General features: G+C 43.7%; 1 protein-coding gene across 4 annotated transcripts in view; it reads left to right on the forward strand.

Annotated features, from left to right (window-relative positions):
* Positions 1-17,797, forward strand: part of ERC1 (ELKS/RAB6-interacting/CAST family member 1) — a 284,042-nt gene extending 266,245 nt beyond the window's left edge. For 3 of the 4 annotated variants that reach the window (XM_082280692.1, XM_082280694.1, XM_082280693.1), the window contains 2 exons: positions 397-585; positions 11,010-17,797. In XM_082280692.1, coding sequence (XP_082136818.1) covers positions 397-585; positions 11,010-11,147 — 327 coding nt within the window. In that variant the 3' untranslated portion in view covers positions 11,148-17,797. Of the gene's footprint in view, positions 1-396; positions 586-11,009 lie in introns of those variants that run through there. The other variant, XM_082280695.1, reaches the window with a different exon arrangement.
* The last annotated feature ends 7,859 nt before the right edge of the window (positions 17,798-25,656 follow it).

Consider the following 25,656-nt stretch of genomic DNA (forward strand, 5'->3'; position numbering starts at 1 on the left):
GAAATGTTTATTGGCAAAACAAACTAAAAATCTATATTGCTGTTGCCTTAGTTATGGACAGACCCCTTTTATCAGAAAAATCATTTTTTGTTGATGTAGTTAAACTGGATAATCAGTAGAGTTAATGCATTCAGTTTAATATTGTTCCATTTTTCACCCAGTCGTCCTTATTTCCCAAACTAATCACACAGCTGTCATCACTCCACCCCTTCCCCCAGTGTCCTTGGTTCCTTTCTGGGTGGGTTGGTACGTTATGGAGCAGGAGTATGGGGGAAAGTGTGTTCAGGTTTCTTCCCCTGTGAAGCTGAACAAGATTGTAATTTAGATGCTGATCTTTGCCTTCATCACTGCTTGGGTCTCAGGCTGTGCCTCACTGGCTCTGCTCTCTTATTTCAGATAATTCAGCCCCTCTTAGAACTTGACCAGAACCGCAGCAAGTTGAAGCTGTACATCGGCCATCTGACAGCCCTCTGCCACGACCGCGACCCCCTGATTCTGCGTGGACTCACCCCGCCTGCTTCCTACCACCTGGATGATGACCAGGCAGCTTGGGAGAAGGAGCTGCAGAAGATGACCCAGGAGCAGGTGAGTTTGTGGTCTCAAGTTCTGAACAAGGACCTGAACTTGCTGATTTAGGCTTTACTGATGTGCCACACCAAAACGTTGTGAAACCATGCTGTAAGTGGTGAAAGCAGGTCGCAAAGATGAACTCTTCAGCTGATAAAAGGAGTCAGTAAATTTTTTAATCACTGCCATGTAATATTTATTATGGAATTTCATCTATTCTTTTATCTGTACTTGAGGCCGTGCATCTACACACTCATGGAAGATCAAACTGCAAGATACCCCTTTTGCCATGTTTTAACTATTAACAAATTTTATCTGCTCTCTATAATTTAATGTAGTCATCAGGGTCTTAAATCTTACTTTAATTACATAAACCATTTATATTTTGACACATTTTTATGAGTCTCTTTATATAAGTGAATGCACTGTCCTTACTTGCTCTTACAGAATATTCTGCCAATAATTTCTACTGCTTACCACCTTGCCTGCATATCTGAATCAGGATTTGCACTCAGTGTGCTGGATGTGATACAGCCATGCTTATAGACACACACAGTGACTTCAGAAACCCAACTGTATATTTCCAGGAGTTTTGGAATACAGAACTGAAAGGGTTTTGTACGAGTTTGTCTGATGAAGTCTCCACAAGAGATTGTCCATCCAGTTATAAATCAGCTACTGAAATAATCTTTGTTTCTCCCACCTCTGGTAATGTCTTGCCTTCCTTACTCCCTTCGTTGGCAGTTTTTTCTCTCGTTTTTGGACTATAATTCACCATTCCATACGACCATTTCTCTAATTCCTTCCTACTTCTCTTTTCAATTTTTTTTTGTTTTACTATTTTAGTCCTGTATTACTGCATGCCTTTTTTTTTTTGTTAAACTACTACAAGGAACTTGTAGCAGAACTAAATGTGACCAGTTTTATCTTTTTAACCCTAACTTTGGATTATAATGCCAAGCCTTTCACTATTCACTTCCATATGTGTTACACCAAACGCTGTCCAGTGTGCACACAAGCCAGTGTAAGGCCTATATAGTTAAAAGGGGATTTGTGGGTCAGTGAACGTATCTTGAGCCTATCTCGAACACTTCAGCTCTGGTTTTCTTTCTTTGTGATTTTAAAGCTAACTTCCTTGAACTTTCAATTCAAGACTGAATTTTGATTCAAAAATTGGAGAGGGCAGCCAAATTGCAGGAAACCAACAGAAACATGTCTGAAAATTCAGAAAGAGCAGACCGCTGGAGATAAATACACCTATAATAAGGCCAAGATGGTACAAGACAGCCATTCTCTCTCTTTGTGCCTGGCTTCATACATTTACTGATTCAGCATGTGCTGGGTGCCTCCCTCGATATCTCCATTTGCCTCTATAGGCACGACACATTCCTTTTCCCTTCAGAGCCTCCCGGGTTCTGTAATCACTGATACAGGATTAAAACTTTTTCAGTTTAATGCATGCCATCCTCCTCTATTAAAGCCTTACAACTCCTATGTTATAAATCAAAACATGGGGCATATTCTTTTGAACCACCTTGTCTGTCAGATTGGGATGAAGCAGTGGGTGACAAGCCTGTAGCATGGATGGGAGGCACCTCTAAAAACAAGAGTGGATATAGGCAAAGTTTGGATATCCCTGAAATAAATTGCCTCATTACTGTGGTGGTCTTTGTTTACAATCAGGATCTGTGGGGACAGGTGCTATTTGCTATTTGATCAAGAGATGTGGGTAAAGAAAATTGGAAAGGTTTTCTTTGTCAAGTTCTTCTGAATAGTCAGCCCAAAAATAATATTTCCCATGTAAAACTTTGCTAGTCCATTAGCAACATCTATGGGTTAAACAGTAAAGAAAGCATTGTGAGAAACTGTGAGAAAAGGGAATTACCTCAGTTTTCTGGAGAAGAGAAGAAAATTCTTTTCCTATCCTCTCACGTTATTGTCTTAATTCTGCACTGCTGTCACCGCAGTTGTTTAAAGTTACTTCTCCATTCATGATTCCCAAGCATAGCTAACGTCAGCTAACATAAAATGTAGCTGTCCCTTCTGCTTTCCCATACTCACTCAGATGGTATTTAAGAAGCGTCAGTTGCAGAACACAGACTAATGATATATTTCAATTTACAAAGCAGACTTTTCATTTAAGCCATGGAGCTTTTCTGTTTCTAGCTGCAGAGTTTCCTTTGTGCTTAAAGTATTCCCAGGGGGGGTGGGAATCAGTTCTCCAGATTTGCAGAAGCCCATCACAGAATACCCATTTTGCATCTTTGGAATTTTAATGAGTTTTGTAAATGACTTCAAATCCAGTGCATTAAATTCACTCCTGTCCCTTCTAATATGATCTTCTGTAGATAATGCTTTACAAGCCTCAGTGGGAAAAAATTAATCCTCTTGAATGTTAAGAAGTGCTAACATGATTAGGGAGGATACATTTAACCAACACCAATAATATTTAAGAGTGATGCCAACATCCCCACTTCTCACCAATGAGATTACCTAGTTTGGTTTGGCTCTTTTGGAGTTTTTTTATAAATAGTTAAGAATTCCTTTTCATACTGCTGCTTTTGGAGCTGTTATTTCCCACTGCAGCAACTTTATTGACAGAGGTTGGTTTGCTAAGTTTCATCATGGCTGATATATTTGGTAGACCTTTCATGCCTGCTGGGGAGGCTCAGGTACCAGTAGTAGGAGTTTTCTGTGGCTTCTTTTGGTAGATACAACTGGTATATGAAGTAGATTTAACCTTTTCACTCTTCCAGCGCATCCATGGTGACCCACGGAAACTTATGTACAAATAGTTGTTGGGAAAGTGTCTGCCAGCATCAATACCATGGATCTAAGGGGGATTTGTTGCCACATAAATAATTTTGTAGTCTCAAAGTTTGACTGTTAATTGGTGCCTCTTATCTATAATAGTGTCTTGACATTCCCATTAAGTTCAGTGGTAATCCTTAGTGACTTCAACTGATTACAGAATATGCTGAGTTGGAAAGGACCCACAAGGATCATCGAGTCCAACTCAGCCCTGCACAAGACATTCCCAAGAATCACAGCAGGTGCCTGAGAGCATTATCCAAACACTTCTTGAACTCATGTCAGGCTTGGGGCTGTGACCACTGCCCTGGGGAAGATTGTAATCAAGCTGTGGGGGCAAGATGCTATATCATTCTTTGTTGGCATTTTATCAGACATGTTGTAAGGCTGACTTAGTGTAGTAGAATTTTGGTACATTTAATGTAGAACTGAAGCCAGTACTTAGGAGTATATGGTGTCTCAAAACCTAATCTAAAATAATACACTAGACTAAGTTGTGGACAGTAAAGAATCTAAAGTGCTCAGAACCATGTCATTAAATTATTCCTATGGTGGAAAATATCCCTTTGAGTCAGTTCTGACCCAGTGTCCCCAAATAAGCTGGCCAGTACTGTTTCAGGAACTGTCCTCAACCAGCTCATGTCCTATTTGACTTTTCTTATTAAAAAACTGAAGTTACCAGAAGGAAAGAGGAATGTTCCAAGTCTTGACACTAAGAAATAGAAATTCCATTCATTCATTATAAATAATTGCATTATCCTAGCAATTTCTATTAAATACCATATTTTCTTTCACTTTGTCCTAGAGGTATCATTATGTTAATTTCCTTGAGCTCTGTGGAACTACTGCTCCGTTTCATGTTTCAGATAGTTGCCTGTAAGTGCGGGATTTTAGTCCTCTATGAAAGGAAATGGCATTAAGAACGTAATTATATGGTCCACATTTTTATTTAGAGTTTGGGTTTTGTTTTGCTCTTATCTGTACAAAAGAAAAGAGTGGCGTGGAAACTGGAATTTGCTGGAAATCCTTGCTTAAGTGTGTCAGAGGTGGTGCACTGCGCTGGGGCTGAGGCAGCAGTGTGAGAAGGTAAAAAGAGCCAAAGGAACAGAACACCCAGTTATTAGAAGTAGGCAGCAGTGTTTGATTCATTAATAGCTTAAGGGCTATCAGAAGTGTTTCTTCACACCTCAAATCCAGCTGTAAATGTGCAGAACCTCGTCTTATGGAGAATTTCTTATTTTCAATAGGTCCTGCAGTGGCATTCGGAAAAAATATTTCTTCCAACAGACAATCTATACAATGAAAATAATTTTCTTAACCCTAGGAGTAGGAGGCATTTTTCTCCCTGGCTCCCTGGAATCAGAGGCTCTTTCCAGCCATGTCCAGCACGTCCTGGCTTCCTCAGGCTGCTGGGGGTCCTGCCAACTTCTGGCCCCAAGCACCAGTTCCTTCCCTGCACAATCGACCACTCCTTCCCCAGATGTGTTTCTGGCAGCATTTGCAGTGTGACCTGGGCATCAGCAGCAGTCTTGGAGACCTGGGCAGGTGCATTTCCATCAGAGGCTCTCTCTGAAGTCACCTGCTGTGGGAGCTTGTCTCACCCCACTACCAACAGTGTTGCACCTGTGGCTGCTTCGCTGTGAGTTACAGAGAGAGGCACTTCTGAAAAATCTTTATGATCATCAAAGAGCCTTTGTAGTGCAGAAAGGTTGTCTTCCCTCTCCCTGTGCACCAGCTTCAGCCCAAGCACAGACCTGCCACGGATTCCTGCTTACTAATCCTCTCCCAAGAAATCAGCAATGTCTTTTCTGCTCAGGTGCCTGAAGCAGAGGAAGGAAAAAGGTGATAATGTCACTTCACTGTGTCGGTCACAACCTGCTGTGTCAGCTAAATAGTCCTGGCTTGGTTCCAAGGACCATAATGTACCTTGCACTTAATTCACATTTCAGTCTCCACAGAGCAATGCTAAGCTTTTCATACGAAAGGACACCAGACCTCATATCTGTAGCTGTCAAATTTCATTTTAAAATTGCATATTTGATTGCTAAATTCTGAAAATGTTCAACACATATTTTGATTTGTTATACAAACAATATTGCAAGTGGGATAAACTTTACTCTAAATTGCAAGTAGCCATTTTATAAACATCCTGTGTACTTCTTTGTTCAGATTCTGCTTGTGTTCTTCTGTGTCATCTATGAGGAATTACTCAACTTACTTAGTTTCTGTAAAGAAATTACTCTGCTATGATTTGCATTTAGTCATTCTAAATTACTCTATTACTTCAGAGTTTACCCTTGTCTTCCTTCTCTGACTGCTCTTCTATTAGCTTGTTATCTTCCCCCCCTTGATTTATGTAATTTATTTTTAATTTGTAATCTTATGGGAATGCATAATGTATTTTAAAGTTAAACAGTCCACTTCTGGTCTCTGTTAGAAATTAGAAGTAATAATTGCAACAATTTATATCCTTCTTCATGTGCAAATCTGCTTCCTGAGTTTGGTTGAGAAAGCAATGGATATGGGAACTCTCTAAAACTGTTCCATTTTAAAGCATTTTAAACTTTCATATTTAATGTTTTGGGTGAGGATGAGAACAGTGTCATAGTTCTTAAATACTGGTTAAAATCACAAATATTATCTGTAAGTTAGCCACATCCATAACATCATTCATTTTTATTTGTCCATGAAATTGCTGATATTAATTAAAATACACACTATCAATCAGGAACATTAACAATTCCTAACTTGAAAAGAGATATATAACCAAGCAGAATGGATATTTTAGTAAGACCAGACTGTTTCATTTGAAATCTTACTTCAATTTTTAAATGCATGTTTTTAAAATACTTTGAAAAAGCGAACATAAACCCCACATTTCCAGATAGAGCAGAAATATTTAAGGGTTTACATTAAAACTTTTTCTTTTTTTATTTTTGAAGTTTGTCAGACTGGATTTCCACACTCGTAACCCTTTCTTTTGGCCCTTTCATAGGTATATCGTTGAGAAATAAAGGTTTATATCTAATTGGCTCTCACTGCTTCAAACACACGTATTTACACTGGTTTGTCTGGGCAGATGCAAAAACTCTTGACCATTTGCCTGAGGTACAGTGAAGTTTAACTTATTTTGAGACAAAACAAAGGTTTAGATTAAATCAGTGTAATTTCTTATTGATGCTTACTTCTGTTACTTTAAGCTCTAAATGTATTTTTCAGACTAACCATAACCTGATCCAGAAACACTTGAACTTCGGAAAAACATAATTGTATATCCCAGTATTGCATCCTTATAGAAGTTCTCCACTAACTTTCTTTTTGTGCTGCTCTACAAGCACGTCATATTCTGTGTTCAGGTTTACTGTCCATAGCCCAAGATGAGATACCAGTTTATCTGTGTTTGCCTTTTTTCATCAGTGTTTTTGTGGAATTGTTAACGAGGCAAAAATCACACTGGGGGGTGTAAATAAATATTAAGGAATCTTAGCTTAATTTTGCCTTGTTTGCATCATGGGAAAAGCAGAGGCCACGAAGGTTCTGTGGAGCAGCACCACAGTTCACCCAGTGTGCATATAAAACCATAGCATCCTATTTCTTAACTATGAAGTTATCTTCATATGTATTGTTCCTATGACTCTGAATGTCAACTAATAGTTAAATAAGTTCTGAAATATCTTGGAACAGAGAAGCTAAATTAATGGTGAATTGTTAGGGGTTTTTTTTCAGTGATGGAGTTTAACTATAAATGGAAAAGTATTCCTATCATGCCTTGCTCTAAGCCCAGGAAGGAAGGCAGCAGTGCTGAAAAGTATCTGAATCTATTGCAGATTATCTGCAAGCTTTCTTTCCCCTGAGATGCTGAAGGCCATTTCTGTTCTTCTGTCCAAAGATAAATACTATGAAGCACTTCAGGGGTCCTTGCTGTCCTTTTCTTTCTGAGCTGTCTATTCTTACTTGTCATCAACTAGACAAAAAACATATCTGGCTTTGCCTTCTCATTTTTGATCATTTCTATGAGGCAAGTATGTGAATCTCCTCATATCCTCAGCTGGGAATGCCAACAAAAAAGGATTGTTCACATTTCTTTATTTTCATAGAAAAATGGCATGGGGAAGGTAACACCATGTCAGCTTGCATTCACAAGAGGAAAATCTAGGCAGCCAGGAGCAGAAGTGATATTAATACTTTCAGAGAAACTTCCCTAAAATTTGGACTTCCAAACATGCAGGTGAATCAAGTTACAGCACTGAGAACTGGATGCTCCCCATTAAGGCCTTTCCTGAAGGAGGACTGACGTGTGCTGCTCCCAGCTGCTTCCGAGAGGAGTGCTGTCAGTGGAGATGATAGCCATGATCTAGAAACGCTGCCACCAGCCGTATAGCCAATTGAGATGTCTTTGTTGAAGTAGGAATCACATTATTAAATCTAGCTGTTCTGAAGCTAGCAAACTCAACTCAAGGCTATCATTGCTATTTTTCCAAGAGAGTTTCATCACAGACATCTGCCAGCCAGCTGTGTAGACTTTCTGTCTGTGCTAATTTGCAAAGTATTGTTGCTGGCCTTCAGCATTCAAAGCCATCTCCGTTTGGACTCTTGATGGTCAAAATCTCTTTTCTTGGAAGTATTTTCTTCCTCTGGTTGAGTTGGTTACTTTTGTTTGATTGCATTTGATTTATTAGCTTTAGCATGAACTTACTTTGTTGGGCTTATCTTGATTTTATAAGGAATCTCATAAATACATAAATGCTGACTAGTAGAGCAAGAAACTGAGACTTCACTGATGTTTCAGTGTTGCCCCACTGAAGACAACATCCTGAAGGACTGTCCCTTGTCCACCAACCTTCTTTCAGTTTTGAAGTTCAGTCTCTTTGAGGTGCTTTTATATTTCATTAATTTAATTGCTTTGTCCTTTTCTGGCACTTCACCTGGAGGATTTGGTTGAAAGGCCAGGATGAGGGATGCTGGCTGGGCAGGTGGTGGTGGTGCAGGACCTCTGCTTTCCCTGCTAACACTGCCCTCTCCTGGTGCTCCTCCTATGGACTGAGAGCTCAGGACCCTTGCAGGTGCCAGATAAGAAAAGGAGAATGATAATGTTGGCCGTTTCTCCTGTTGCTTGCTCTCTCCCAACCCATGGCCTCCCACCCTTCTGATGGATGGCACCGTGAAATCTCTGTGCTGGCCCAGGAAGCCACAAGGTAGCCCTGTCTCAGAGTTCAAGGCTCAGAGCATTCCTGGGAGCACACCAGTGGTGAGGTGGTTTGCAGGCTGCTGGAACTGGGGCCACTCGAATCGCTGGGATCTCACCAGGCTCAGCAACCCGAGACTCTGAGGTAGTCCCTGAATCCCAGTCCCCTGGCTTTTAATATGCAGCACTACTCCTGCCTGGTTGTTCTGACCCTCTCAATCCTGCTTGCTGACTGGACCTTTCCTAGGCTTATCCATCCATTGCAAGTTCCTGACTAATACCTCTGCCAGGCTGCTGGAACCAGGCTAATCACCCAGCCGCAGCCTGCCGTTCCTGAGCCATTAGGGGTTACTGCTGAGTCGCCCCTTCTCCCCCGAGAGCCCTTCCAGAGCCCGGAGTGCTCCCCTCCCTCTCGTTTTCCCCACTTCCCCGGCTCATGGCACTCCACAGAGCGGGATCAGGTTGCTTTTGCATTGTGATTCTTGGCAGGAGCCCCTCTCGGATTCCTATGGCTGTTCTGTGAGTACAGCAGCCAGTAGGAACAAAGCACATAAGGACACTTTAAACTAACATTCAGCACGCAAAGCCCCAATAATTTACTGTACGCTACCCTGCCTAGTAAAGGGAACAGTGTAGCACGCTTGCCCTTTTAATTTCCTTTCTCACACTTCTGTCTATAGAAGCCTGCACCATAGCTTCCTTAAAAAGCATTTTTATTTATTCCATAGTCGTTCTTAAGCTGTTTGTTTTTATGCAGTGCTTCTTGCAGAAACAATCTGCTGTGCTTTGTTTGATACCATCACTAAACAGAGACATGCTGTTGTATCTGATTAGAATTTTAATTGTAGAAATCTAACCTTTGCCACTGCATTGTGCTCTTAAAGTGGTAAAATGATCCCTGCTGTGCTGCTGCCTGATAGTTCTCTCCTTTTAAAACCTGCATTGAGCAGTGTTTTGGACATGCAAAACACAGATCAAGAAATTTGTATACTGATGAACAGTTATCCCTTCAGGCATGAAAAATGCCAGTTTGACATTCTTTCCATGTCATATATTAACATAGTAGAGTTCCAATAAAAACACTAATCAGTTAGGAATAAGAAATGTTACAGAACTGACAGATAATATTAAATTTTTAAAAACCACACAAAATTTAAAAGAAGGTTCAAATAAGATAGTTGCTCACAGCAGCTCAAAATGACGAAGAACTTCGGCTTCAGAAGCTGGGAATAAGCTTCAGAATCCATCTTATGTGTATGTACCTGCTACATATATGCTTGTCTTATATTCATAGGGAATATACTTCATGAGAAGAAAATCCTATTACTGAAAAAAAAAAAGAGTTTTTTGATATAGAGTATAGGGCAGGGCTGTCTGCTCGAAAGGTTATCCAGTCTATCTATCCATATCATCTGGCCTGGTAAGGGATGCTGCTTGTTCTCTGAGATCCTTAGACCACTGTGAGTACAGTAACCCCTAAAATACTTGCACAAATGACAGCCTTCCTTGGGATTTTGCACAGTTCACAGGCCAGCATGGACTTTATCAATTGCTGGGCAGATAAACAGGTTGCTGAAGGCAGATGTTTCCTGCTCTTTATTAAGACTCCGTGGGCCCCTAATTCTGGCAATGGCATTAGGCTTGAAGCTGAAAGCTGTGTTTGCATATACTCCAGTATGTTGTGTGACATGGTTTGGGACACTGCTTGTGGGAGAAACTGTTTATAAACTGTAGACAGAGTGAATAATATAAAGTTTGAAATTCTGTGTCCTGTTATAAGCCAGTTACAGTGATCTGAAGAACAAATGACCCAACAGGAAATGCAGAGTTAGTAAACAAAAATCGTGTATGTTCCACTGCAACTGTGTGTAGTCATCTTATGACTGAGTTAGGAAAGAGAGTTTCTGAAAATTAGTAATTCTGTAGGAAAAATAGAAGTCTGATTAACTCTGGGTGTATTATGTATAATTATGTGACATTCCAATTGATTTCATATCAGGAATAATTCTGAAGTAATGACCTATGAAACATCCTGTTGTTCATGAATAAAAGTCAAACTATTTAAAGCAATATACTAGCAAGCCACTGTATTGCTTCTGGAATATGGTTGCATTCAGAAAAATGTTGTACAGGGGAAGTTTTTCTCCTATTTATCATAGAACAATGTATTCAGGAGTAGTTAAGTCATGTGGACATGGCCTTTACTGGGAAGGTCACAAACCTGGTCCTGTAGAATGAAAAAGTGAAATAAAGAGGATGGAGAGCATTCAGTTCCAGGTGAGGGAGTCACCAAGGGAAGATGCCGGTGCTGGAAGTGCCCAGCACACCGCACCTCTGTTAGCTCCTTCCTAAAGCGGTGCTGTAGCTGAGCCTGCTGGGCAGGGCAGCCCCACAGCGGGCACAGCTCACAGCAGGGAGTGACCGTGTCTCTGTGTGCTCCTTGCAGCTGCACCACGAGCTGGAGAAGGGCGAGAGGGAGAGCGCAGAGCTGCAGGAGTTCGCCAACGCCATCCTCCAGCAGATAGCGGATCACTGCCCCGACATCCTGGAGCAGGTCGTCAACGCCCTCGAGGAGTCGTCGTGACCTCGGCCACCAGTCCCACGGAGCAGCACGCCACTGGCCAAGCCCAGCCAGTCCACAGAGCCATGGGAGTGGAGAGCAATGGAAGGACAGAAAATGGAATAGAAACTTCTGGTGCACCTTTTACAAAGGAAACAAAGGCAAAAAAAACCCCTCTAAAAACTACATGCTCTCTAGGTTCTTCCAGTCCATGATTAATCAGTCATTTTTGTACTCATCTTCTCACTGCCTTTCTACTTTAGAATCCAACTCCCCATTGACTTTGTTGGTGGTGACTTTTGGATGCAGCTAAGCAGAGCTCCTCCAAGTCTACTGAGCAAAGAAGAGGGGATGCACTAAACACAAGCAGCTCTAGTTCTCCGTGAGGTTGCAGAAGAGTAGCCCTTGCCTTTCATTCATGTATTGCTTTTTCCTTCTTTCCTTCTTACCTTCTTCCTATTTTTTATTTTCATGAAAGCTGAAAGCCTGAATTTCACAGTGCTAAAACCAAACCCTGAGTGTGCCCTGATTATGGCTCATGGCTGGCCAGCATCAGCTAGCTCAGGTCTTGCTGCCTGTCTCAATGCTTCTTACGTTCTTAAATAGCAGAGTGAGGAAAGGAAAGTTTCCCTACTTGCTCCTGTTAGTCATTTCATCTAGCAGCTGGTAAAAAAGGTAGGCATACTGGTACTTTCTGTTTACTTAACTTGGATTTTTATTGTTCACTGGTCTGACTCTGAAGTGCTAGGTCAGGCATTTTTTGAGGTAACTGTTTTCATCTGTTGATTTTTGGGGGGTTTTAGATGAGGTGTCTCATCATAGGTCTGTGTCTCCTAAGATCCTACTTTATAGAGAGCTCTCTCCCTTCAGGCAGGTGTGGTCAACAGGTCAGTTCCCAGCTTTAACTTGTATAGTTTGTCCAGTTTTTCAGGCCATGGCTTTGTGAACACTAGCTGTCATCAGAACAATCTTAGGCATTCTGTAAATGAGAAAATTGCATCATTTAGCTTAAAAATATAATTTTAAAGCTTAGTTAGGTAAATCAGTAGCATAGTTCTTACTATAATTATAATTTAATTTATTTTGGTTTAGCTTACATTGACAAGGAATGAGTTTGAGTTCAGAGCAATAACCCTTATGAAGAGAAGCATCTCTGCTGGAGTTGGCACCCAGCTGAGTAGATAGGTGTAAAATCACAGCTTTACTTAAACCAGTGCAATTCTTCTGTGTATATGAGAGGCCTTAGTTTTATTCCCATCCACCTTGGACACTCATTACAGCTCCTGCTGATAGGTAATATGACCTGAAATACCAGGTCAGTTTGTCGTTGTGGTAGCAAGTCAGAAATCCTGTTTTATGAGTAGGACTTGGGTGTTCATTCTTGGACTATGCATTAACGGGGAGACACGTTTTTTCCTGGCTACCAGTGGTTACGTGTGTCTGGGGGCATCTGCAGGACAGAACCCTGTAACACGTCCCCATGTGCTCCTTAAAGGAGTTGTTCCCTTTGGCTGTCTCACATTACTTCAGAGAGCGAGGGGAAGGCAAAAGGAGACCAAATATCAACACAGCAGTGGAAGAAACTTTGGTTTTCTAGTCACTAGCTAATTATGAATCCTCTCAGTAAACCTCCCATTCAGAGTCTGCAGTTTAATTCCATATGGTTTACTACATTTTGAGCTTAATCACTAGGCTGTTATGTTAAGGAAAATGTTCCAGGCCCTTTCAAGAAACCTGCATTTCTTATATCTTTCAAATCCACAGCACAGCTCCCCTGTAGGTCTTTAACGCCTCGTTTTTATCTTTAGAAGTGACCAATTACTTCTAACATAAAGGAGATCAGCAAAAGTTTGAGTAAGGGAAGATGTACCCTGTAGGTTTTTCCAAACAAGCACTGGAAATGGAGCAAAACTGAAACCTTATGTACCTGTAGATTCTATTGAAAATGAGCTGATTTAAAATAAATCACATCCCAATTGATTCTACTGTAATAATTCAGCAGAAGGAGCTGGATTCATAGCCAGGGTGTCTAGGAAGAAATAAGTCTGCAAAGAAGAGGCGATTCACACCTTTTCCAACTGTTGAATTGCCAGTGCTTTGCAAATCAGGAGAAGCAGCTTTAGTTCTTCCTGTAATAGCAGCCTGTGTCTGAAGCTTTTTTTTGTGTCATGTCTGAGGAGAGTAATGGGAACCTGAAAGTGTGGAAGAGGGGAATGCCGGAAGGCGTGCAGACAGTGACTGTACACACTGCGGGGCTGTGCCTCATCCCAGAACCACCCCTTCGGTCCCATTATTTGAGTCAGCACGTTTCGATAGGAGCTGTTGTTTTGAAATCTTTCCTCTTGCTTTTTCTTCATCACCCCTAATTACTCACTCAAGGAATTTAATGCCGCCTGTAAAAGCATCAGAGCCATCAGCCCAGCATCATCGGCCACCGCCACCCCTCCTGACTCTCTCATTAACTTATATGGTCAAATCTCCAGCTGCCCTGGTTCCCTGCTGTAAAACAATCCTTCCTCTGTGAGAAGCTGTGGAATTTCCCTTATCGATGGTTCAAATGACTCCTGCTTGTAAACCTCTTACTGAGATGTTCCTTGATAGCGTTTCTGCTGGAGGCAGGGGCAGGGGGAGGGGATGGGAGCGAGGGGCGATCACTTCGAGCTGTTATTTCAATTCCCTGGCTTTACTGCCTTGCCCACACATCGCAGGGAAGTGCTGCTGCTTCTTCAGCATCTCTAACTCAGCTTGTGGCTGCATTTCTATAGTTCAAAGTGCCCCAGCCAAAGGCCTGGTGCTGTCAACGACAGCGTGTGCAGGATCTGTGCATCAGCAGCCAGGTGAAGCTCACTGTTTACACATCTCCCGGCCTCTTCCCAGGGAGGATTTGTCAAGGCTGGCTAGTTTTCACACTGGCCATTTGGTCCTTTATCTGCCAGCCACACACCTGCTATTCCTTCCATCTGAATTGTTGGGCCCTGGCGATTTTTCTCGTTAACCACTGTTATCTCCTCGGTCTTGTAGGCTTGCCATCTTAAAGATTGATCTTAGACCTCCATAAAGTGCTTTCAGGGAGGGAGCAGATCTCATTTAGGAACAGTCTTGATCCGACTTGATCTCCATCGAACTGTTTCAGGTAATCTCTCTGATCCTGTGTCGACAGAGATTCTGTGGTGAATAGCTTGAGGGGCTTTGAGAGGTACTGCTGGCCACGATTTAATGCTGAATGTGACCACTGAAAGCTTTTTCTTTTCACTCGTATGGAGTGCCACACCATTGGCCTTAAGGCAACAAGGGGATTTTATTCTCATAATCCGTCATGGAATTGCGTATGAGGCACATGGCAGAAGGGCCATATGTGGCATACCCTGCAATGCTCATCCAGTTGCCTAACCCACCACTGCTCTTTTAAGATCTTATTCCCAAGTGTCAGCAGTCAGGCAGATGCAGACAGTTTCCTACCACAGTGGTCCTGCAGTGCAGCAGCTCTAGGAAATCAGGGGCCCTTCCCAGGAACCCTGGGGAAACTTGCTTTTTCTTCTGTTGAATGAAGTTCCATTTGCTACAGGAGCTGTGAAAGTTTTAATTGCTTTAATATTACCTTTTTTTCTTCTAAGCTGTTATTTGTAGAGAAGCTGAGAGATGTAAGGACTCAAGGAGCTGTTTGTAGAAAATTTAGTAGGTCATTTTGGCAGGGTTTGGGCTAAAAAATAACTGAAGCCTGAAGCCCATGTACACTGTAAAAGCTGACACTGCAACCACACTTGTTCATGATATCCACGAGTCCAAGTCCATATTTGCCTCTGAATCCAGCCTCATGTAAAACACTAAAAAGACATAACACTAGAATTGCAGGGTGAGGACATGAGCACTGTTTGCCATTGGAAGAAGAATTACCTGGCATGCTCCCAGATGAAGCTCTAAGCTTCTCTAAGTATTCTCTCTAGTTTTGACTGCCTTTAACCAGCTTTCACTCCAGAAAATGCCAAACCCTCTTTGGAGTAGCCAGTTTTTGCCAAGTCCTGGGGACGGAAGGTGAAGGTCCGACGTGATGCACGGAAACCATGTGTGCCGTTTCTCGGTGCACGGCTGGAACGTCCCTTCTCTAAAAAATTTCCTGGTACTTCAGGGCTCTGAAATTTGCACAAGGGAGCATAAATGTCATAAATCTTGTGGAGATAACCCTGGGTTTTGAACCAAAGGGGCACCTCTTTTCATTTGCCCTGCAATTCCCACCCATTCTGCTGCTAGTGCTCAATTTGTTGGGAAATCTCTACATCTGATGAGGGTTGACAGGGTTGAGTCCCCACTCCTGTACTAATTGCCAATCGCTGCCACTGCAGGGGTCTTTACAAAGGATGTAGAGTCCTGCACTGATAGCATTTTAAAGCAAGAATTTCACTACGTACGTAACGCTTTTATCCCTCAAATGACTCCAATGAAATGCAAAAGGGAAAGAGTACAATCAAGGCATCTGATACTGAAAGGAAGCCTCTCCTCAGCTCAACGGCCACCCTGGAAGAGGGACCCGGAGAGGACGTGGAAGGCTGTGGATAACCAACACTGCCCCAGCGGAGCTGGCGGGGTGGGAGGGTCGGGCACGGGGCATCGCGGGGCGTCGCGCCTGGCAAGGCCAACTCTGCTGACCCCTCTCATCAGCGTGGTGAGCAAGAGGAGTGTCAGGGGGTTTTTTTAAACAAAACAATGTTTTTAATTGTTTTTTCCACATAAATGGAAGGAACCTTACGCAACAGCAGATCCTTCTGAACAAAATGGCTGTGTTCGCTGACTATTTTTAAAACAAAAAAAAAGAGAAAAACTGTTTCAAAACTTTTTAGTGTCAAAAGCATAAACTCAGAAATCCTGACTTTTTCCAGTGTGTGTGGTGAGTGCTGTAACCCTGTCATCAGTATCTCCCCTGACTTTTTCAGGGGTGGTTCTTCCCTGTTTTGTTTTCTGCTTGTCGATATTGTCCGTGTGGTCCTAAGGCTGGGGCAGTTACCAACAATGTGTGTCTGTTGTCGGGTTGAAAAAAAAGATAGTAGTAGAACTGAAAAAGATGTGTTTTAAAAATATATAAAAATAAATTTCATTAAAAGGAATTCAAGTAAAGAAGCAACAAAGCCATGACTCCTCCTCTCGGGATTGTACGGAAAAGGATTTGTGGGCTTATAATTATAACCAGTTGCCTTTCACAGGCTTTTGAGGTCCAAGGCAGCTTGGCCTCCTAGGAAATGTTACAAACCCTGTATAAATTCCTGCTTTCCCAGGTTTATACTGTACATGTGTAAGACAGAAATGGGCAGAATGAAACAGTATTGTGGAAATAATCTTTTCTGGTAACAGTTACCAGCACCAGGTGTCCCCTAAGATGGGAACTGCTGATGTAAATGAGCCAAACACTTCGGCCAACTTTTCTGTTTTCTCCATCACACCCCTTGATGCCAGGGACACAAGCAAGTGCAAATCAGCTGGTGCAGGTAGTTGTGTGTAGGTTCATTATCAAAGTTTTATTTCCTTTCCTTTCCTTTCCTTGACCTGTTGATCATGTACCCAAGCAGGTTATAGGGCAGGAAAGGACCAGCAGCCACTTCCTGCTCTGGTTGCATCAAAGACTCGCATTGCTTAAAAGGAACAACATGAGGCTGAACTGGCATGTGAGGTTAACAAAAATACCCTGACAAATCACTTTACCTATGACAGTAGGTAAAGAATTTCATTAAGTGAATGTATTTTAATTATCAAACTGTACCATATGCTGTTAGTCCCCATTTTGCAAGCTTAGTTCAGATCTTGAAAATCAGGTCAGTTCGGTTTGCTTTTAAGTAGATATTCCCATTAGGTTCTTGGTGCTTTGGTAGGGCTTTTTGTTCAAAATGTTGGTTTCTTTCACTTGGAAACTGGCAAAAAACGGATCTATGGGTCACATATACTCTTATTTGTTACAAAATGTGGCTATCTTGAAAACCAAATTCAAAGCCAAATTTTAAAAGTAGACATTATTCCTTCTATCTGCCCCATCTTCCCAGCTCCCTGCGGACAAGGCCAAGTCCTCCCTCCCTGCCCAGGGGTGGCTGTGTTTGGCCCCTCATTACACGCTCGTTACAGTATAACTGGGGAGGCTTTAGTGTGAGATGCCTTTATTTGATCAGATGCTGGAGGAGGACGAATCCAATGGGACCATGAACAGGGGAATAATTTCTGTGCTAGCCCAACATGCTGCTCCAAGCCCACTAAAACAGTAAATTGTTGTTTCCTTCCAAGTCAGTGAATGAGGAGAGCTGCACACCAAGTTCACAAATCATCCGTGGAGTTAAATTCTGTGGGATGCTCCATCCACTCCACAGGCATAGACCCCTCATCTGCTTTGGAAGAGACCTGTTGCACTTTAGTGGAGGGGGAGACCGGCTTTAGGGATGGGATCTAGTGTACTTGAATTCCTTTTGGAGATGACAGCAGCGGGAGACATTGGTGTCCGTGATGCAAGTGCACACGCTGCCTTCAACTTGTATGTGTTTTATTGCTGGAGTCATGTTACTGACAGGATAATGAAATTGCAAAGAAAATGTGTTATATTCAACTTTGCCTTGATAATATAAACACTTTGTTCATTTTTTTCTTCTTTTTTTATTCACAGACTAAGTTCATCAGGAAATTATAAAATTATTTAAAAATTCTGTGCCGTGTCTTTACTTCAGTGTGTGTTGCTTGGTGCCCAGGGTGGGAGGGCAGGTAGGAGGGCTGAGTGGCTGCATGGCTGTTCCCTGAGACCAGGCTTGAGGTCCCAGTTGTTGTCCACCTGCACCAGTGGGACAACCCTGCTGGGGAGTTTGGCTGCAGCTCATGCCTGGCAGTGTTCATGGACACAGCTGGGGCTGCCTGCAAGGTGAAGGGGAGGGACTGGCAATCACAGGGGTGTCCCAGATACCCCTGGACCTCACAGGCCAGGTGAGTGGAGATAAACCAGCTGCTCTTACAGTCAGCTGTTCCCTTTGTCTCTCCTGCCTGTTTTCCAAGTCACCGACTTGAACGTTGCTAATGAGTGACTGAACTCCAGATGTGCATCCCGTGTTGAGTCAGGGATCACATCTTCCAGAGCACTGTGCCTGGAAAGCCTTGCTGTGGAAAGGCCAGCAAGGCTGTCCTACTGAGCATGATCCTGGTGAAACCTGGCTCTGGGTCCTGGCCCTCGGGAGCAGAGGAGTCACGGCTTTGTGCCACAGGATGAGCTGTGCTCCCTGCAGGGCTGGAGGAAATGGGCTCTACCCAGTGTCCAGTCTCCAGATGCGTTTTGATGACATGGGAAATTGCCTGAGTAATGTCACTATAAAAATCTCATTTTTCTGGCGTTTTTGACTGTTCTGAAGAGAATAGCATTGCAACACTGGGTCCCACTGGTAGAACAATGTCCATACTAAACACACTCCACCAGATTCTCCACAGCTGTCCTGAAGCCCTGACAGCACAGACCTCCCCAAGTTGGGACATTTTCTAACCAGTTTCTTTCTGTTTCTTTCTCCTTTGGTCTATCTGTACAGCCAGTTTTTCTCTGGGCTTTCTTGCTGGCCTTGTCCCTTCTGCTGTTCCTCGAGTTATCATTTCAGCGGGCTCTTAAGATCCTGACTTGTTGTTTCAGTACAAGTGACTACAGGAACAGGCGTCCTGATCTCAGTGCCTGGACATTCCCTTCCCTTTGCTAATTGGATTTCAATCACTTGGGCTTCAATCAGGCATGTAAAGCAGTGTGTGGAAAAAGGATGCATGGGGATTAAGGGTCTCGAGAGCTTTGAAAGGAAGAGTCCATCGGCCTCTTGGTTCCCAGTCTGGTTTATGTTCTCTCGAGCGTCTTTGGCTGAGAAGGGGATTCGTGATTCCTGTCAGGCCAGGGTGTGCCTGGCTTTTGCAGCAGAGTCCAGATCAGCTGAATGAAACCACATGCCACATAAAGTTAACCAATTACTGTACAACAAGGTACCCATCAGTCTGATAGTGGCACAAACACCTGAAGGACTTGTCCTTTTTAAAGAAGAGCAGTAGTGAAAGGGTAGGAGTCCGAGTCAGCGCTGGCGGGACAGCACATCTGCAGGGAGAGCAGCACATCTGCAGGGAGAGCCGAGCTGAGCTCTGCAGCCCACGCTGGCTCTGCTGCTCGGTGAGTTGCAGGGCTGTGTCCCCGCAGGCTGACTCATGTTTTGGATGGCCCATAACAATAACACTGTTCGTGCTGAAAAGAGAAGATGCCAAATGCCTTTTGTGCGTTATCAGGTTACATTTTCTGCATTGTGCAGTAAAACACAGGGCATCAGAACAGAACTGTCTGTGTTGACTGCAGCTACTGTGACACTGAACAGACAAAGCAGCAGTGGAAACAGCAAATGGTCAGCCCTGGGATCAAGCACACACAGATTTGAAACATTTTCCTTTGCAGATAGGTTCACAGGGGTGTGCACAGCCCCTGTGTTGCCCAAGCTCCTGATTAAATATGGGCCTTCTGCAGTGCTCTAGCCAGGATGACTTGGGAAAACCTGCTTTTCTAAATCACAACAGTCAGGGAAACTGCTGAAACCACATCTGCAATCCATTGGGAGAAGCTACATATTTAGGATCTCCTATTTCTGACAGGATCTGCTGTGCTTGTGCTGCAGATGCTTTCTGCTTATGTGGATTGAAGCTGTAGGGGTGCATCAGCCAGCCCAAAGATTACCCCAAAACAGTAATTAAAGCAAATTGCCTGTGCCAATGATCTGTATATGACCAGTGACCTTTAGACAAGGATTTTGAGATATCAAGTAGCTCTTCTCACTGGGCTTCAGGATGTTTAGAAATCTCGGGCAAATAGCCAAAGTCCTCTTTCTTTAGTGTCTTTAAAAACCCTCAAACTTAAGTAGGGCATATGACCTGGGAAACTAAATGTTTTCTAGGTGGATATATGATAAAATTAGGTGCAAACAACTTTTTTGCATATCAAGCAAATAGAGTCGTACACCTTGTGTTGGTAGACCTTATTTCAGAATATCCTGGTGATGTGTTCTAAAATGTAAGGGGAACAGCTGGGACCAGCTTGGGTGTAGCTGTGGGGTTACAGCGATTCTCTGGGTGTGGGCTTTAAGTCCATCTGGTTTTAAGTACATGAGCAGTAGCTTTTCCCAGAGTTTACAACTGCAAACATTAAAACTGTTCTAGAAGATTGACTAAGAAGTTAAATATTTAGGCCCAGGTACTGCAGCCCATTTGTGTGAAGTTGTCGCTTACTTCAGTGGGAATTCAGCTCCAAGAATGTCTATGGACACAAATCTTGTGATAGGCCAAGTTAAAAAAACATTTGGCTTCTTTATGTATTGCTAAAAAGGATGGGTGGCTGCTGTAGCTCAAAACCCATCCTAGAAGGACTTTTGTTGGGCTTGAGTAAACCCTTCATTTTCTGTAAGGGCACACCATTTTGGGGAACCACAAGTCTTGGAATGTATATGAACGCTCTTAACCTTTCTTATATAATGCACAGAAGCTGGTTTTAGCTCTAAGCAGTGTATCATCTTGTAGCCCAACGTACTGGAGTGCACGTATGCATACATGTGTCTGTGCCCAACTGTGAGCATATTTGTATATCCAGAGCTGCCCACTGGAAACCGTGCTTCAGGAATACCCCGTTTGCAATGGCAAAGGTCTGCAAATTAGAAAATCTACATGACTTCATGCCTAATATGTCCATGATGCAATTTTCAGTGAGGTGTTTATGTAACTATTTTTTTGCCAGATTCTTCCTTCATTAAATGTGCAAGATGAATTGATTTCTTCAAAATCAAACCCTACCACTGCTGCCATCCAAGACCACCAGTTACGTGTCACAAGCCTCTCATTACTTTGGTTCTTTAAATTGTCCCTCATGCTAGTGGTAGCTTAGACATCAGGAGGGCTGTTCCTGTTTGTGCTGTTGCTCCCTGGGCATTCCAGCACTTCCCCATACCCACATCTCTGACCTGTAATTGCCCCCAGTTATGTCTGGTGGGTTTGACAATCCGACTCTTCACCTAGCAAAGAGGAGTTCTGTTTCTTCAGCCACAGAGCTGAACATTAACTGTGATCAGACACCGTAGACTGCCTGAGGCTTGTCAGGAATTCAAAGGCTTGGAGATACTTGGAGTTTGACATTAAAATGGAGGTAGCAATGTTCTTCCTCTGTTCTTCCTTATTGTCTACAAGGCACATTGACTTTCCCAGCCTGGTGATTCCTGGCAGCAACACAAGCCTTTCACAAAGTCCCATATGAAATATCTGAGACTACCTGACAGCTGAGCTGACTGACACATCACAGAAGGGGCACGTGTTTGCAGACACTTGTAGGCTGCAGTTGCAAAGAGCTCCAAAATGCAGTGTCGGACACTCAGTGACTGGAGGATGTGCAATACATGCACGGGGGATGTAAAGACTGAGTGCAAAGTGCAGAAGGAAGTTAAGTTTGATTTCAGCATCTCATTTTTTCAGTCCCCACATAACTTCAATCAGTAGTTTGTGCCATTCTTCTATGATTTAATTAATTTAGCATTAATAGGTACTGTGAGTATGGTGGTGGTGGTAGTCACTGAAGTTTGAGAAAGCACCTTCTAGGGATTCTTTGAACTGTTGCCACTTTTGCTGATATCCTTCATTGTAAGGTAGCATATTTTGGATTCAGGTATGTTTTCCCAATCCAAGTGGTGACTGTGAAGGTGGTTTTCAGAGAGAGCTGGTGCTCAGCAGCAGGAGCAGCCAGGGAAGTTCCACAGGCTCATGGCACCCACCAAAGGCAGCGAGGTTCAGCTGTAGCACGGCACCACGAGTGAGTGTGTGCAGTGCTGCTCTCCGCCGATCTGACGCCTGAGTGACACCTTCTCTACAATTTAGACTCTACGAAGGAGTTTATTCGGGGAGCTACTCTCATGGATAAATCCACCAGAATGATGCTTGTACAGGATGTCCTCTTTTCGCTTTTCATTTTTTGTTTAAGCATTTTTAGCAGGATGCAGCTGAAGTAGTAACCAAGCTCTTAACAGGTTCGTGGGGAGCTTGGCTCTGCTCCCAAGATGCCTCTTTACTGCACTGGGCACAGCCAGTGAATACTCGTGTCTCTACAGACTCTTGGGGCTCCAGAGATGTAAGGTGAACCAGGATGAGTGGGAATTCATGCTGGTATCTCAGCTGTCTGCTTAAGAGGAGGGTTTTGTATGGAAAACCAAGAATCTCCAGTGAGGATGATGTATGACCGTGACAAGGCCTTTCTGCTGCTCAGCAAGGCTGGAGAGGACAATGGTAGCTGGCAGGGTCAGGTTGGTGTCAGCTGCCATCCTTGACTTAGATTTGTGTGGGGCTAGGAGCTTCCTGCCAGTCGCCAGGGCTCGGCTCACTTGCAGCAGTCTGTTCAGCAGCAGTAACTCCGTGGCCCTCCTTGTCTCCTCAGATGACAAAGTCACAAATGCTTTCAGGCACTAGCACCCAGTTTTTCAGAGCTGCCAGCTCTCTGTGCACCCACTTCTGTTATCTTTGTTTTTGAATGCAAAGCGATTGCACACGAGGGGCTTCCTGGTTACTTTGGGCAGCCTTCAGATATCTGGCAGGTGTGGCAAACAGGAACTGCCAACCCAAAGCACATGCTGCTCCTTCAGGAGATGGTGGGAACTAAGTTGCTGTCTCCTGCAAACTCCTTTGTGACCATTTCTAGTACAATACTGTAAGATGCCTCTTCTTCCTGCCCCAGTGATATGAGAAATGTGAAGCACTGTCTTGAGTGCTTCTGTCTTGAGGACAGATAAAAGAAAGACAATAAAAGAAACTTTTTCCCTTGTGCATTCAAAACCCTCCATCCCTACAGTGATATTGCACACCACAGATTGTGCTTCCCACCAGTGCCCTCTGAAGGGTCCTCTCCTGTTAGTTTGGCAGCAACATGACACCTTGCATCCAAAACAGATCCCTCACTAGACCCTGGAGAAACCCAGAGGAAATGACAAAACTGGGATTTGTCAGCAAAACATAATGCAAGTCCACATCTTCCATCAGGAATCCATGTCCACAGCCATCCCTGGTGTGGCAGGGAGGGATTGATGTTTGTAACCCATGGCTCCTCATGGACTTGAGGAGGGTTTGGCTGCTCACCCAGCCCATGAGCCTGGTGTGCCAGGGACAGGCAGCAGCTGCTGGCCCTGGCAGTCTCCCCCCATTGCCCAAGCCAGGCACAAGGACGTGAAGGTGCCAGTGAAAGGCTGCTCCTCACCCTTACAGTGAAGGCTCCAATTTCCCTATTTGTTAACAAAGCGATGACTCCTGACAACAGGAGCAGTAACACAATTGTTTATGCTCATCTGTCAGGAGAGCAGATCAAAGCCACCTTAGAGCTGCAGACAAATATCACCACGGATGACCCAGAGGCTTCCTTTGGGTGAGTGACAGACTGGAGCATGACTTCACTGGGAAACCAGTCCTGGGTCCGTGCAGCAAAGTGACCCAGCCTAACGCTGAGCCAGAGCTTTCCTCTGCATCTGCTTCTGGCTCAGTAGTGACAGGGCTTGAGAGGATGACGCCAGCCTTCCCTGGGTTTGTTTTCTGCTGAGAGCCCTTGTTCAGCACAGCACTGTCGCTTGTGCTCATCCCTAGGTGTGCAATCTCCAGATGGTATCTCGGCAAGCTCAGGCACGACAGAGGCCTGGGGTTGTGCTGCTGGGGGGTGAGTTGCAGCCTGGTGCTGTGCAGAGAGGGTGGCAGGATCATTTGGGAACCCCTGTGGACGTGTGAAGAGTCAGTGACAGCCACCACTTCATGGCCAGCTTGGAGCCAAGCCTGACCTGGTCCGGGCTGTCCGGGTGTCCTGAAGCACACCCTCACTGCAGCACTAATTCCATTAGCTACTAACACCTGCCAACGAGGAAGAGCTGAGGAAATAGAAGAAAGTACACAGAGCAAATCAGCCCAAGATGTGTCAAAGGCCAGCTCCCCCTGCTCTGCCAGCATGGACCAGCTGCAGTTCAGGCCTCTAAATGGAGCAGTGATACCTGGGGGTTTAGGTGCTGTGTGCTTGGGAAGGCTCACGGACAATGAATGATGTGGTCACCCCTAAAACCCAATTTTACATCCTCATTAAGGTCCACAAGAGGCAGATCTGGGCCCGCTGAACCTCACAAAGCTTGTTTGCTCTCCACAGATCTCTGTGCCCGACGTTATTCATGCTGCTATAAAAGGGATTATATACAAGGCATATCTTGAAGGGTGTCAAAACACAAGCTTACAATCTTCCATGACATTTGGTTCTTCCAAATGCAGTCCCTGAAGCTCTGTGATGGAAAGGGGGTCCTCATCTGCATTTACCAAAAAAAAAAAAAAAACCAAACCACCAAAAAATCTCCAGCTCTCATTGCTGGAGGGAAATAAAGAAAAATGTATCTTCAGTGAACAGTAAAGGCTCAGAAACAAGAATCAAATCCACAAAAAACTCCTCCCAGAGTGAAAAACAAGATGTTAAGCGCATAAGCAAATATGTTTTGGGGCATGAATCATGGTGTCTTCCATTTTTGTGGGCTTTTTTGGGTTTGGGGGTTTTTTTGCTTCGGGTTTTTTGGGGAGTTTTTCTTTGGTTTTTTGCAGGTGTGTGTAATTCCAGTCCCAGGATGTGATGAAGCATTTAGTGATTCAGTGTAATTTCAGATGCCACAAGTGGTGTTAGCAGGTAGGTGCTCTGCACACCCCGGAAAATCCGTGTCTCAAGCTGAAAATTCAGAGTCATCACTTAAGGATGTCAACCACAGAAAACACAGAACGCATACACAATTGAACTTAAATTACATGGGGCAACGCCGATGTCTTTAATTTTACCTTTGCAAGAGGACATGACAGGATTCTGAGCTAGAACTCATTGGTTTCTACCTCTTTAGTTTCTTGCAAGGGTAAATACATCCAGACACACACACACTTTTTCCATGAACAAGCCCTTGAATTGTGCCAAGGGCTGCTTGTGCCATGGGACCCGTGCACAGCCCTTTGTCTGGTGGCTGAGCCCCAAGGCCATATTCAGCACAACATCTGAGTGCCTTAGAAGAAAACCATCTATTGCCATGTGGTTTCTTTCTTCTCTGTATCTCGTGACTGTCCTGGTGCTTTGGTTGTTATGGTTTCCATCTCTGCCTACTTGGTGCATTTCAGTGTTGGTGTTTATGAAAGCCCATATATTACCCATGCTATATATATGTATATATTTGCTTAGAAGTTACAGTGTCCAGGGATTGTATTTGTGTTCCCTTCAGCTCTTACTGTGAAGGTGAGACTATTAAGCAAAGGCATTTGTCATCAAAGGGCACTTTGGAGCCTACAAAACACGGTGGTTTTCATACAAAGGCTTTATTGTTACCAGGTTGGTTTGCAGAAGGACGTGAGAGCACAGCCAGGAGCTGCAGAGCCTCTCTGACACTCTCCAGTTTGTCCCTGGGATTTGTGGGACCCAGAAATAAAAACAGGAAATGTGCTGTGGCTTCACTGGCTGTAAATAGTGCCTGTCCCCAGGCTGTGTGACATC

Source organism: Coloeus monedula (genome assembly GCF_965178545.1).
Source record: "Coloeus monedula genome assembly, chromosome: 4".
Taxonomy (NCBI): Eukaryota; Metazoa; Chordata; class Aves; order Passeriformes; family Corvidae; genus Coloeus; species Coloeus monedula.